The sequence below is a fragment of the Melopsittacus undulatus genome, chromosome 10 (genome assembly GCF_012275295.1).
Source record: "Melopsittacus undulatus isolate bMelUnd1 chromosome 10, bMelUnd1.mat.Z, whole genome shotgun sequence".
In the NCBI taxonomy this organism is placed as follows: domain Eukaryota; kingdom Metazoa; phylum Chordata; class Aves; order Psittaciformes; family Psittaculidae; genus Melopsittacus; species Melopsittacus undulatus.
The window spans coordinates 12717383-12732779 of NC_047536.1; the positions used below are offsets into that span (position 1 = coordinate 12717383).

Sequence of the window (15397 nt, forward strand, 5' to 3'; positions counted from 1 at the left end):
CTCTGGTCATTGCCCGCTCTCAGGGGCTATTGAGAACCTGGACTGAGCGAGCGCAGTGCTCTGGAGGACCAGGGCTCATCCCAGCTGCTTTTGGAATCCTGCTTTTGTTGACATGTCTGAGAGCTTGTGTGAGTCTTTGCTTTTTAACCTTTGTTAAAAACAGGCAGATTAACCACTTTCCTGTTTCATAAGGATGCTTTATTACTGAACTAATTTATCGGAAGCTCAGAAAAGACATACAAGGCTAGAACAGCTTTTGTAGGAGGCATGACAGGGAATCTCATACAGTACTGAAGTTTGCTGAAAGATTTGATGAAGTATCAGCCATGGATTTTACTTACAGACCAAGGCCATACTCAGATGACTGATGCTGTGGGGTACAGGAGGTCCAGGTCCCCTTTTGATCATTGCACAGGTCTGGGTGCACCTCTCTGGTGTACCTGAGGACAGGGCATCAGCATATGTAGAGAAGCACAGAGTAGGTAAAGGAAAGTTGTACCACAGCGGGATCTGATTGGAATGGATCTTCCCCACCTCTTCTGAAATGATCATGCAGTGAATTCTGCCTTACAAGATACTTGAGTATTAAGCAGCCTTCCGTTTTCCGTAAGGCATACCGCAACTCTCTTACTGGAACAGTTTGCAGACTAAACAGGAATGGCTTAAGAACTTACTGCAGATGTGAATGCAATATGTACTATGTTAAGTAAATCTTAAGCAATGATCATAGCTAAAATTTTCAGTTAGAGATACTGTGACCTATTCTATTGGCAAATCTGAGTGACCACACTGGTGTAGTGAAAAATACTGAAAGATAATGCTGGGTTGTAAATGATTTATAATGGCATCAGGACCTTTATAAGAGTGCATGTTGTTGTAATGAGCACTGAAATTCAGGAAAACAAAACATAGTTTCCAACCAGGGAAGTTCTTAATGCTTTACTGAGAGGATGTTGGAATCCCTGCTGCTTCAAACCTGGAATAACTTAGGACATGCAAGATGCTCTTGGAGAAAAGAGGGGGTGTGGAGACAGAGGTGAACAGGCTCAGGGACTGACTGACTAGTCACTGCGTGCTAGTTATGTGTGAGAGGTAAACAGCCTGCTAATGAGGTTTACAGATGGAGTTTAAATTGGGAGGGGTTCCCGGGGCTGCTCAGGAAGAGAAAATATACAAAGAGGCAGAGATGAACAATGTGGCCAGGAAACTGTGTGTGGTTCAGCAAGGAAGGAATAGAGCTTCCTTCATCTGACAGGGAGTGGTAGAGTAAGAGGACAGAGGAAAGTGGGTAAAACAGCAGAAGTCCGGGAGGAAGAAGGCAAGACCTACAAGTATGATGGGGGAGAAAACCCAAACAAGATGTGCTTGTAAAGTCTGGGAGTGTGCAACGAGAGGGATGTGATGAAACATCTTGATAGTTTTGAGTGTGTGGCATGGATGCCAAGTGGAAATAAAAGCAGATAATAACCTACTGCGTGTGCATGTTATAGCAGAAATTGTGCCTGTAATTGCTTAACAGTGTTGACAAAAGTAATTACAGCACTTTACTGGATAATTCAATGAAGTTGACTTAAAAGTGCCATGAAAATTACATACAGAGTGTATACACATTGCACAGGTCTGGGGTACTGCTTGTTGCTTGTCCTGATGAAAATATTACACAAGTTTAGAGGCTGCTTTTGTGTCAATAAACAGAATTAAAACGTGCTCTTCTTCCTGGTTATGTGTAGGGAAGAAGGCTTTCAGATGTATCCTTTTTATCAAACACACCAGAGGCCAGTTGGAATGAGATGGGATGGTGTTATGAAGGGTGTTAAAAGTGCTTGAGAGACTTTGGAAAACACCTTTTAGACGGGTGTACTCTGTTGTGTACACAGAGATCTGGTTATGAATGATAAAGTGCACCAAAAACCAGAGATAAAGCATGAAGGAAAAACCTTCTGGTAATGTTGAGAGCGGGAGGTCTCAGCCGTTCCCATGTGTGCCATTGCCCTGTTTTGCCCTTCAGCAGCTTTCTCATTTCTCAGTCACCCCAAATTCTGAATTTGCTCCTTACCTTTCCTGCAAGAATTACTGTTCCCTCCAATGTAAGAAAGAACTTTCACCCTTCCAAATGAAGCTACTGCTCATGAACTAAGTGGGGAGCGTAATCCACAGGCATTGGGGTAGCATCTTACAGTCCTTCATACGAAGTTGGCACCGAACCTCCATTCTGGCCTTCAGCACTGAGAAGAGCATCTCACAGTCATCCTCCTCTGGGACTAAACTCTCCAAATCATCAGCAGTACTTTTGTCTTCCAGGAAAGTACCCAAAATAGGATGTGTTTACTGGTTTTTGGTTGGTTTTCATGCCTTTGGAGGTTAATGAAAGCTGATTCCCTCCTTGCTAGGCTCTTGTAACAAAGCCCAGTTTCCCTTCTCTCATCAGACAGCTCGAGTTCTTCCTCTGCCCATTGCTTTAGCTGCTGATGAGCTTTCTGGAAACAAGTGGATAGAACATTGGGTTTCCCTCAGAGGGGATGAAAACCTCCTGAAAACATCTGTGCTGAGATTGAGGTAAAATGGAATGGGAAAACCAAGTCGAACAGACACTTTGCGGAATCAGCCTTTGCTAATTCCTGTTGTTAAACGCAGTGCATCTGTGTGAGAGGTTCATGTCTGATCACACCCCTGTGTAACACCAGTGGGTGTGAAACCTAAACCAGTGTTTTATGAGCTTCCCTGACCCCAACACCAGTCAGCCTTCAGTACTGAAACAGTAGCTTTGGGGGTTAAAATGGTTTCAGTTTTAGGCTGAGGGTTGCCTGAAGTGGATTCACAGCCTGGGCACTCATGGTGTGAGCGATCGGGAATGTCATTGTTACCTCTGTGAAAAACGCAGTGCTCATTCACTGGGTCACTTGTGTTGGAGGGGAGGTGGTTCCCACCCTCGTGTTAATGGTGTCTCAGAGCTTCAGGAATTCTGGAGTTCATATTGTATGTTACAGGTATTTGGTAGTAAACAGGAGTTGTGTAAGTTGTGAGGTGGGATTTGGGGTTTTAGCTCCCTCTGCTAAAAGGAGATGTTGTTAAGGAGAATGTTTTTCTTGCTTAAGTATCTTGTTTAAGCTCTGCTTTGGCCTCTTTCTCTTTGGTTCACTGGTGTGTTTTGAGCTTCTGGACTCCTGTCCAAAGTTTAAAGAACAATAACTAGTCAAATGTGAAATAATGTCAATCGAACCAACCTGTGACTCAACAGTCAACCAAGTCATCCTGGACCCGCATCAAATGGAGTGAGGCCAAGACCTAAACTTGGCACACATCCCCGTCCCTCTTCTCCATATATTTCCACTGAAGCAGAGCCCAGAATGCAACACGTTGGTTAATATTCCATAATAAACTGTTCTGCATGTAAATGTATTCTTTTCATTGACAAAAAAGTGTGAAAACCCATGCCAGGGGTAAAGGCAGTTGTGCAAAGCTTCATGCAGACTGACAAGGAAATGGAGCTTGTGCACTGAAGAATTTACCACCTCAGCTTCTAGTATCAGTTCCACTTTTAAACAGAGCTGCCTTGAAAGTCTCTAGAAGGAATTAAGGAAGAACCATTCCTTTCTGCTTCTCTTGCTCTGTTTCTCTTTTCCTCCTCAGAGTTAGGGTTTTATTTCTGCTTTCTGAAATGCATTTGTTGGTTTGTATTTCTTTTAATTGTTCTGCTCGTTTAATTTTGGCACAGCAGGAAATAGTTATGCAGTGCTAATACAAGCACAGGCTGTGCGCATCTATGAAAATCAGTGTCTGCTGATGGTTAGAGGGTTACTGTGGCAGCAGGGGAGTCTTGATTTGTGCGTTCAAAATAGCAGAAATGAACTTTCTAATTACCAGTCTAAATTTATTTATAGCTTTGTGACTCAATTTGACTGCACAAAGCTTATCCTGCAGCTTTCAAAATACCTGCTCTAGGACTGTTGCGGGTCAGTTTAATCGTTTACTGCTTTTCTTACAGTCCCATTAATATTTTTCCATGTACGTTAGAGTCAGCTTTCCAGATGTCTCCTGCCTTCTTTCCTAGCAACATCATTTTGGCAAGGCTGTGACTGCAGTCCTGTGATTGACACAGGCGTTCGCGCTGGGATGGCCAGAGCCGTGTACGTAGCTCACGCTGAGGTCATTAATGGAACAAATCCTGTTTAATATTTTAAGTCCAGTTCTCCTGCTATGACATTAGTAAGAGTGCTTTAATAAGGAGTAAAATACTTGTCCGATCTGTGCTGACTGCATGGGATAAGCTAAAATGCCGGGGCTGGTTTAAGATCGTGGGGCTGTTCTAATGATGGAATATCTCTATGAAGAGTTCTGCAGTCTTGCTGAATTCAGCGTGCTGGCAAGTGAGCTGAGTGTGTTACAGGATTAGTATGTTAGGTTGGTAATTCGGGGAGGGTATGCTGGCTCTTGGATCATTTGTAAGGTTCAGAAAGTGAAACTGCTCCAGGGAAGCACCACCCCGGTAGAACATAGCTCGGTGGCTGCTGAGATGGGAAACGGTGCTTGCTGCATCAGAGGCCGGGAACAACTTTGTGTGATGTGCTTAAAATGGGGGGCGGAAAAATACCTGTTTTCCTATTAGATTTTTGAGCTGTCTTCTGCTGAGTGCATGTCAGTTTTGCAGCCTTCCCAATGAGGCTGAATTAAGGTCTGCTTGCACCTTAGTTTGTGAACGCAGTGCGCATATGTATGCATAGAAAGCTGGATGTATCTGCGAGATTGAGGTCCTGAAAGTCAAGTTTATAAATAATGATCCCCAACGTGTCTGTAAATAGATGTAGATCAGATGCAGATTTTGTTATCCAGCAAAGCATAAAGAATTAGGACGGCCCAGGATGATTTCAGTCCACATTTTTGTGGGAAGCTTTTATTTAAGTATGAAGGTACTGGCTTCGGTTTTACTCTTGCGTTATTTTTTTTGCCCTGCCTCTTTATTTTATGAAACAAGGATGCACAATTAAGTTAAAAATAAACATAAATAAAAAAGCCACTTTTGGAAAAGATGCATAAATTGATTCCTATGAACATCAAGCCCTACCCTTGAAGGTAAGGCATTCTGGCTGCTTTACTGGCGCATTGTAATAAATGTAAAAGTTTAGAACATAGAATTTAATTATCGTATTCTGGTCATAAATACTTGAGGGCTGTAGTACATTTGAAATCCCAGGAGCTGCAGCTAAGGTTGCAGCTGCAACATCAATTACCATTTATCCATTCCAAGAAAGCTTTGCCTGTGCCCTTGAAACCTTTACGTTCTGGAGAGCATCCAGAAGGGGGAAAGAAAAGCAGTCGCGTCGCTCGCTGGCGTTAGCGCTTCTTCCCCGCTCCCGTGCGGCTCTAAAATGGGAGCAGACGCCATTTCGGAGCGGGGCAGAGGGGCGGCTGTGGCGGGTTCCTCACCGAGAGCACCGAGGCACCTGCACCAGGGCCTGGGCTTCGGGAATCAATGTCCTGCAGGGTCAGAGGGAGCCATCAGGTGGCTCGGTGCCCATCGGGAGCATGCGCTGGTTGATGTGGCAGGGCTCTGTACCTCACACGCTGCTGGGAATCTCTGCAGGTGACTTTGTTAACGTAATGCTGCAATTTGCCTGTGCTCGGGATTGGGGTGGTTTTTATTTAATAGAATAGAATTTATGAGAAATGAAACAAGGCTTGGAATGATAGTCCCTGCTGCTTCTGCCCTGCAGTGGAGAAACACAAGCTCCCAGTGAAACCTGTTCTTAATCATACGGTTGTCATTGAAACTACTACAGAATCATAGAACCACAGAGTGGTTTGGGTTGGAAGACAGCTTAAAGCTCACCCAGTTGCAACCCTTGCCACAGGCAGGGACACCTTCCACTGGAGCAGCTTGCTCCAAGCCCCTGTGTCCAACCTGGCCTTGAACACTGCCAGGGATGGGGCAGCCACAGCTTCTCTGGGCACCCTGTGCCAGCGCCTCAGCACCCTCACAGGGAAGAGCTTCTGCCTAAGAGCTCATCTCAGTCTGTTTAAGTTTGAAAGTTATTTTCCATAAGTGATTTATGTAAAGACTTTGCTTGATGTAAACTGAAGTCACATTATTTTGAGCTCAGTCTTTCCTGGTTTATCAAGTCACAGTACAGCATTTATCTGGATCCGCAATCATGGAAATAGGGTTGGTCATTTTGGCTTTCAGAGGGGCTGTAGAACAGTGGTACTGGGTGCGTTTATGTACAGGCTTTGGTTAAACACTGTCATCTGTAGCAGATCTTTAATTCATTACAGGGGACACGCTTGTAATCCAGAGCAGCACTGTTACACAGCAGTGCAGTTCTCTGTTCAAGTGCAGAGTGGGAAAGAAACCTTAAATAGGTGGCTTCTGTATTGATGTTGTTTAAAGGGTTGCTTGTTTTGCCTGGTTTGTGGGTGTGTTGTGCTTGCAGGCAGGCAGCAGGAGCGTCGGAGTCTGCACCCCAGGACCCCTCTGCCTTTGGGTAAGTTGTGGGTGTTTAATGCTCACTGATAACAGCCGAGCTGTGCACACCCTGCGTGTGCCTGCAGGAGCTTAGGGCAGCCTGGGAGGCAAACACGGGGATTCACCAATTTTCAGTCTCTTTAAACTTCAGTGAGCACGTTACAAGAGAGAGACGAGAGCATCGGAACCAGCGGTAACCAGAAAGATGTGGGTTTGAACCGGTTTTCAGTTGGCAAATACACAAACATTGTCATGACAAGGATAGTGTCAATAGCCTTGGTTTAGAATATTTTTCCTGCTTGAACTGAAAGCTGCCTTCCTGCCTAGGAGGGTATAACAATAATGAGTAGTTTCTGGAGTTAATAAAGAAATAAGTAAGCAATTCAAGAAATGTAATCAGTTGGTGTGTGCAGCTGAGTGTTTGCATTGTTCTCCTTGCTGGAAGATAAGACTGGGCCAGATGGCAATGACATTGAGAATCGTGTCTTTACTGTTGGCTTGGTCATACTACTCAGACAGATAAGCAACTCGTCATTAAGAATATGTTAGCTCAATAGTAAGATGACTTAGGCTGGAGAACCAGGACTCACTGTGTGCAGTGTTTTGTGGTTGGGGTGTATCATGACTGAGTGCAGTTCGTGCTTGAGCATTAAATTAGAAGTAGGAGCAAAATGAATAGTCTTACTAAGTGACAAGTCCAATAAATATAGCCAAATTCTGAGTCAAATATAGTTTCTTCCCACCCTAGACATACTGCATCCATTTCTTTCCTTGGAGTTGGCAGTTGGATGTGAAAAGCGTTTTCTTAGAGGTTTTTAGGAGCCAGTTGCAAGTCTTGTGGTTTTGCAGTTTGTAATAGCACCAGGGAATACCTAGTTTGTCCATGTGTATGAAACAAACTTGTATTATACATTGCCCCTGGCCTTTTCTATAGGGTAGATATTTTTAAGACGGTGGCAATTGCAAAGCTGAGAGCTGCTGCTTTGATGAGCACCCACAGGTTTCCTGATATGCTGCTGCTCTCATCTCTAGCTCGCAGTCGTTTGCCTTAAACGCAGTTAGGTTTGAATCTGCTAACCAACTTCTAATCATAGAATCCTAGACTGGTTTGGGTTGAAGGGAGCTTAAAGCGCATCCAGCTCCAACCACTGCCACAGGCAGGGACGCCTTCCACTGGAGCAGCTTGCTCCAAACTGTGTCCAGCCTGGCCTTGAGCACTGCCAGGGATGAAATCTGTTCACCACATTCCCATTGCATGTGTGTAACTTCTTATTGGTGCTCATTTAAATTGCTTTTTAGAACAAGTTTACCCTTCAACAGAACCATGCTGGGGTGGGCACAGTCTCAGGCAGAAGGGCTCATCACACCGAGCTTCCATGTACTGGTGGAGAGTTGCAAGTCCTAGACTGTAAATGACAGTAATTCTTGTTGCTGGAAGTTTTCATCTCTTCACTAGAGGGTTTTGGGATTTATAACAGAAAGTCACAGGAAGGTAACATATGTTTCTAAGTAATACTATAGTGTTAGTGGGTTCAGTGCACAGGAGCGTGCACGTTCTGTGTTGTATTGGGGAGGCTTTATATTCTTCACAGTAAGGAGAGAACGACACACATCTTCCTGCTCGGAGGTTCATAGCTGCTTATTGTGAGTCCAATGGCCACCGTATCAGTGTCCAGCTGGAGCAGCCTCACCAGAGGCACATGGTGCTGGTGTCTTTGTGTCCCCTGGGCCCTGGCCTCTGGGACCCAGGAAGGGGACAACAGGACCTGCAGGGGAACCAGGACCCAGGAAGGGGAAACTCCACATCCCCATAAACGTTTCCACACCTGACTTAATGTAAGTTTGAACCTTGAGCCTGGTTTGAGAGTCTCGGGTAAATGATTAACATGGACATGGCTTTGGTTAAACAGCTTGATTTCTGTAGAGCTCGTGCCTCTGGCTGCATCTTCTTGTCTTTAAGTCTTTCCAGTTTACCTGCACGCAGCTCCTTGACTGGCAGTGATAAATCTGTCTGTGCAAGTCAGTAGAATTAGATTGTAGTGTCTGGAAGCACATGGGAACGGAGCTCAGGACCCTCAAACAAACACCGTGCCTCCCAAAATAAAATTAATTCACTTTTTTTTTGCAAATTTAGAATCCTTAACATTTGGATTTATTTTTTCCTCTCTCGTCGGTGCTGTTTGACTTGTATTTAGGTCAGAATCACACTTTATTAGGGGTTGGAGATTAAAAACATTTCTGCAAATAATGATAACTTTTTCATTATTCTATTATCTCAGAGTGTAATTTCCCTCCCTTACCTCTTCCTTAGGAAGTGGTTGTTTGTCTTTTACTTTAGGTAAAAGATTTACATGAAACCTGCAGCCAGCTCACTGTAGCTCTTGCAGGAGTCCTTATGCACTAGAATCCCTCTGTTCTCCATGTTTCAGGCAGGCAGAATCGTGTTTTACACAACCAGGGGACTGTCAGTGTCTGGCTGCTCTCCACACAGTTAGTAAATATTGGCCTTATCTGATATAGCCAGGCTTGAAAAGATATGCCAGGAGCCCAGATTAGATTGCTGGCCACTGCTTTATTAATCAGTGTAATAATTTATTTTTAGTTTTGGAAGTCATATCATCTGTTTTCTTTCTCATATTACATTTTCTATGGTTCTGGTGCAGAAAATGAGCCCTGTTTAAAATTTAAAGGTGATTGAAGAGTTTCAGTGAAATGTGTTTGGCACTACCACGGTTTCTATGACAGTTGATGAATATTTCCTTAAAAATGCTCTTGTCAGAAATGCGTTAGGTATAAAGAGTTTTATTTTTGTATCTAAATTAGCTGTCTTCAAAACTCTGCACAGAAAGATGTCTCCATCTTTTTCTGGCTTTAATCATGTTAATGAAATGAAGCTCTCAAGTTATATGTTCCTTATTTAAAATCATAGGCTCCCAGCCTGTATTTCAATGTGTAAACTGAGATTCTGAGTGTAAGAAAAGGAAGAATAAGAGAAAATAAGGCAGCTTATTATTAGCTTCTGATTGGCCTGTGATTACTTATTTAATGGGGAGAGGAGGGTTCTATATATGACACTACAAAGTGGAGAAGCAATTTAATTCCTTTTCCCTAATGGATCAATGAGCTGGGGAAAACCAGACCAAACACAGCACAACAAACAACAGAAGAAAGCCGTCTATGTTCAAGGCCAGGTTGGATGGGGCTTGGAACAAGCTGCTCTAGTGGAAGGTGTCCCTGCCTATGGCAGGGGTTGGAACTGTATCGGCTTTAAGGTCCCTTCAGCCCAAACCATTCCGTTATTCTGTGGTATTTGCATGGTTCGTATCAGACAGCTTTTTGTTAAGAGGCAGAAGAAGTAAGTTTGAATCCTCAGCTTCCATGAGGTTCCATGAGGACAAAAAACCTCATGGAAGCAACCTGGAAATCCATAGCCATTAGCTTTGGTCTTCATGGGAGGAGATGGGGCCATGCAGTGGCAGTTTCCATCGTTACAATATTCATTCCTCGAGTGCCTCTGCTCCAAGGAAGGCAGTCGTGCTTTGTGGAAATTAGGATGAGCGTGTAATTAAAGATGCCTGTTTGTAAGGACATCAAATAAATGTAACTGGGTTAAATTACGTTCTGCCATTACTTGGATGTTGAGTGCTGGATTGTGCAACCTTAGTGTTTTATTATAGTGCTCTGCTCTTTAGAGAAGACAAATTAATTGGAAAACACCAAAAAGCCATCATATGGATCATAAACAGGATTACAGTCAATCGGGGACTGCCACTTCTGTTGACAGGCTACCTAATGCTGGTTGTCAGTGATGGTGTAGAAGTAATATGGCAGCAGTTCACAAATGTCTGAACACAGTAAAGTGATGTGATGGATTCGCGTTCTTTTCCAAGTCCCGAAAAGGAGTGTTCTTCCCTGGGTGGGCTTTTTTTCCCCCCTTTTCCTTAAGATTGACTCATCTACTTAATTCCCTGACCAGTCTTTCCTGTGGAAGCCTTCGTGCCACCCTTGCACTCATCTTAACACTTGTCCATCCCACAGCTATTCCAGCATGTTCAAACTGTTGCTATGTTCTTGCCTGGTTTTCACTCTTCTGCTCAGCCCTCTTTAGCTTAGACAGGGATCCCCTTCTCCCCTATCACACACCAGCTTCTTGTTTTGTAGGGAGGTCCATGTGTACCTGAGGTCTCCACATGCCTGTGCTTTATTTCCCTAGCATAAGCAATTTTCCCTTTTCTCTGCCCTCTGGTTCCCTATTTGTCAAGGTGTGGGCTTCACTGGCACATCTGTTTTGATTTGATTTTATCCCTCTGTATTTCAGTGGTAAGGTTCCCGCTCCTGTTTTTATTCTCTAACTCCCTCTCGGTCAGAACCAATGCACCAGGGACAGGAATGGTTTCATTTGGGCTGGAATTCTCTGGGGGTTGTGAGCGTTGGAGAGCTGTGAGTTTGGTTTCTTTAAATGTGTAACCAAATCTGCTCAGACTTTCTTGAGGAAAGGAAGAGGAATTTTCCATGCTGAAGCCAGCCCACATGCAAATGTTCAGCCCACATCAGGAACGTGGATGCTCTGGAGAGCTTCCGAGTAAAGGCACCAAAGTCTTAAAAAGAGGTGTTATTTTCTAGCTTCATCTGGAAATGGCTGGAACCCTGTTGGACAGAATTCTCTGTAGGGATCGCTTTGGGCATACACTGTAGGAATGGCAGTTTAAAATGGTGCAGATAAAGCCAACAGTATGGACCTTACCGCAGGCAGCCCTCAGCAGGGCTGGGCTGTGTTGTTCACATGTGCTGCAGAGAGAGGGTCAGGCTCTGAGCTTCACAACCACCACTGGTTCTGCTGGTTCAGCCCTTACCATTAGAAGCAGCTCGGAGGTGGTTACAGCAGATTGTTTATTACTCTAACATCCTTTATTCTTGCATTAGAGAACCAGTCCTTCGGTTGGGAATGGCCTCTTTGTTTACATAGGAAAACCAGCTCCTGAAATTAGGAATACACGTTCTTTTCCTAAAATGCTGGGGTGAAATGATCATTTCTTACTGTGAATTTATACCCTTATATGGCTTAATTTGCACAGCTTCTTTGGGGTAATAATATCCCAGTAGAAAACACTGTGATGGTACTGGAAATGAAGCTCTTGTAGGACTCCGTGCAGGCTGCAGTGAATGTGACAGTAATGAAAACAATATGGAATAAAAGCATGTTTTAAGAGTCAATTTTAAAGGTTAGGGTAATTGTGCAAGAAACTTGGCTTCAGAAACGTGTAAGGCAAGTAATCCTGATCTAGTCAAATAGTCCATGAAAAATCCATACAGCTTTCCTTATGCTTTGCGGAATTCAGTGTTTAACTCTTTCAGAGTCTGTGTGCAGAGCTGGGGATGAGGGCAATCCATTTCTTGCAGTCAGGAATATTGTTTGCCAGTATCCCATAGATCTTAATGTAAAGTATTTCTATGCCTTTTTCTCCCTGTAGCCCTGGAATGAGATCAGATGTAAGCTCTTCTCCATCCACAACCTCAGCAACTACGGGACCACCTCCCAAGCTCTGTCTTGTCTGCTCTGACGAGGCCTCGGGGTGTCATTATGGGGTTCTAACTTGTGGCAGCTGCAAAGTGTTCTTCAAGAGAGCTGTGGAAGGTAAGACGTGGCGTGAGGAATTTCCTGTTTAAAAGTAGGAAATCCACATCCAAAACCAGTCTCCTTAATCCGGCTGGAATCCGTGCTTTAGCTAGAATCCTCCTGGAAAATCCCATCCATTATATCACTGATCTTTTCATAGCAAATAGCATTGATAATGGTGTATTATCTGAAGCATTGATTGCATTTACATTTATAAAATGCTCCCATTCACTCACAGTGTAAAAGGATGTTTTGTTGTCTTGGCTTCTTGTTTCTGTCGTTTTCTTTTGCTGTTGTTTTTGTTCATTTGCCCTGTTTATATACAGATATCAGTCTGTGTGATTGGATCTGTCGAGTTTGTGATTTTTAAGCTTAATGTTAGCTTGTTTGTGTGTAAAACTGTGTGTGAAACGTGATACATCTCTTGTGTGCGAAGTCATGGTAGTTTTTCAGTTTCTCCTATAAGCAGCATAGGTTAAATTACATACATGTCCGTGCACGTTATTTGCAGGGATAACTAGGCAACAGGAGCATGTGTGTGGCTTTGGGTTATTGAGATTTCTCTTTAATCACAGGAAGTAAATCATTCTGGAAAATAGAGATGATGGAAAGCTAATGGTGTAGCTGCAGTGTGTATTGCAGAGTAAGTGACCTGTGAGTCTGGGGCAGCATAAGTAGCCATTTTACAATGAACTTGGGTTGTACCTCAGTGATTCTTCACTTCAGTGTCAGAGGAGTACAGAAAAGTATAGTTATATATTGAGCATATTCTCAGTGTCTCTGAAAGGGTCGCAGTTCCTCTCTTGTGGAATGATGCCGTTCTCACAGCCTTCCAGGCTTTCCTGTCTCATGCCTTCCTCATGCAGCGTTACTGGGTAGTTTGAAGTGAACAGCCTCATTTTCTGATGGTGGTTTTGCACATCGGGTTTCACTGGTGACAGGGCTGTGCTGACAAAGACAAATCACCCTTCAGAAGCAGCACTTTTCCCAGTCCAAGCCCACTGGATGCAATAGGAAGCTGCATGGAAGTGCAGAGCCTCTTGGAGGGATTGGAAGCGTTGGGTTCGTATCACAGTTTTTGCTTGTCACCAGGAGAAGGGATGTCAGTTCTGTGGGAAGCAGAGCCTGTTCCTGGAAGGTAACGAGACAATATGAGCTCAAGTGCAGGGCACTGTGCTGTGTGGGCTCTCCGTGACTCCCAGCTGGTCTGTGTGGAGTTGCACTCCCATTTAGAGCCAGGCTCTTTAGTGGAAGCAAATAATCATCTGTGTCTTTAATAGAAATAAGGTCACTGGGTATCTCTCGGGAGTAGTTGTATGGCAGCTGGGTATCCATCATAGCCATGGTTTTGCACGTCCTTAAACAAATCACAGAAGTACCGATACATGAAGAAATCAACCCAGTAATACTTTCTGATCAATGGTGCAACTTGCCACATCTTGTATCAGCTGAATTAATGTTAAAAATGGAAGAATGCTTGTGGCTGAAAAACTGCAGTCAGTTCCTCAAGGCTCACCTCTGCTTTCATTTTTATTGTTCCATAGATTATCCCAGCCTTAATCCTTCTGATTAGATCATAGAATCCCAGACTGGTTTGGGTTGGGAAGGACCTTAAAGCTCATCCAGTTCCATCCCTCTGCCATAGGCCGGGTCACCTCCCGCTAGACCAGGTTGCTCCAAGTCCCATCCAACCTGGCCTGTTCCTGTGCATGTTTTCAGGAGCCATTCCAGTATCTGCTAGCTCTAGAATGCACTTTAAGGAACAAATAATTTGCTTTGTCTCTCACAGGCATTTTTCTTATTAGGAACATATGTAAAAGGAATTTGTTTCTGCAATATCCTTTTTACTAATAGCTGCCAGGCACCTGTCAGTACATAGATCAAGCTGGCTCTGCATGCTGGTCATCCAGCCTTTAGCCTGAAACCCTATTTTGTACCTCTGTCTACACACACATGTGCTGTGACAGAAACAGTTACAGAAACTGAAAGTATTGGTAGTTAGAAAATCGATATAAAGGGTATTTCTTTCAGCAAAGAGTAGAACCAAAGAGGAAGGTTGAAGGTGGGACGTCAGCTGTATATTTATATGCAGCTCTTCATGCAAACAGGCTTTGTTCAGGAGCCCTGGGAGGCCAAAGCCATCTTGTTCTTACTTTCATGGTGCTTCAGAGCCTTCGTCCCGGAACCAGCCCTGTTCACCCCCAAAACAACCTCGATCCTCCCCACCTCCACTTCCTCGCCTTGCTTTACATCCTCACACCTCCCCTCCCCTTCAGCTTCCCAACACTTCTGCCTCCTGCTGTGCTCCAGATCATCCTCCTTCTTCAGCGTTTCTAATTCCATCTTCCAATGTCCGCAGTTTCTAACCTTTTATACGCCAGTGTGCTCAAATGGGCAAAGACTCCTTCAGTCCTGCAGGGCTTCAGAGCCCCCAGCACTGACTGGTGCAGCACTGAAGAGTGTGCAGCTCCTGTCTGCTGTAAATCCCCTTGGAAACATCTCCAGTTGCTCACTACCAGTTTTTACCGGTGAAGTGTCTGGGTTTGGAGCAGTAAAGATCAGTCCTTCATACAGCTGGCCTGTTTGTTATCTGGGCAGTGGCCAGACACAGAGCAGAAGGCAGCCTCAACTTCCCTTTATTTTCCCACAAAACATTCGTGTGACACGAAGGCTTTAATAGGACATAATACAAAGAAATAGTGTAGCTTTCGCCTAAAAAAAAGGCAAGAATAGGCAAGTAGTAAATACAAGCAACCAAACAACACCTGCACAGAGAGGAAGCTCTTTGTTAGGAGAAAAATCGAACGGCTCAGGAAATTCACCCCCAAGGCAACTGTATTGACTGCGTGCAGCGTGGTCTCATTGAACATCTTGTGAGATTTGAAATTGCAGCCTCTGGCTGCAGTGTTGACAGCCATTGGTTTGGGTTTCACGTGCATGTGTATGTTCTGTAGGTACAAGTATGCAAATAGGAAGCAGAATTGTGAGCCATGGGTCTATTTTCTGAGTTGTCTTAAACACAGAGATTACACAAGGATCAGGAAGGGTTCCTCTTCACAGGAAAAGGGAGGGAGGGTCATTCATAAAGACATTGAGTGCTTCCTTGGAATGTCAACTTGAAACACTTCCCTGGAGAAGGTTGACTAAAGCCAAAGTAATAAGCTCTGCATACCCATCAGTTTCACAGCTGACTTGAAACAGATTCCTTAACCAGGCTCTTCTGTGAGAAGACACTAACTCCATTGTTAATAACTCAGTATTGGGAAAACATGTCTGTTCCTCACAGTATTGTACTATCAGGACTTTGCAGTACAGTGAGC

At 44.0% G+C, this 15397-nt stretch overlaps 1 protein-coding gene across 2 annotated transcripts in view; it reads left to right on the forward strand.

Annotated features, from left to right (window-relative positions):
* The window catches only part of NR3C1 (nuclear receptor subfamily 3 group C member 1), a 62088-nt gene that overhangs the window by 22931 nt on the left and 23760 nt on the right, over positions 1-15397 (forward strand). For both annotated transcript variants that reach the window (XM_034066728.1, XM_005147291.3), the window contains exon 3: positions 11932-12095. In XM_034066728.1, the coding sequence (XP_033922619.1) occupies positions 11932-12095 (164 nt within the window). The remainder of the gene's footprint in view (positions 1-11931; positions 12096-15397) is intronic.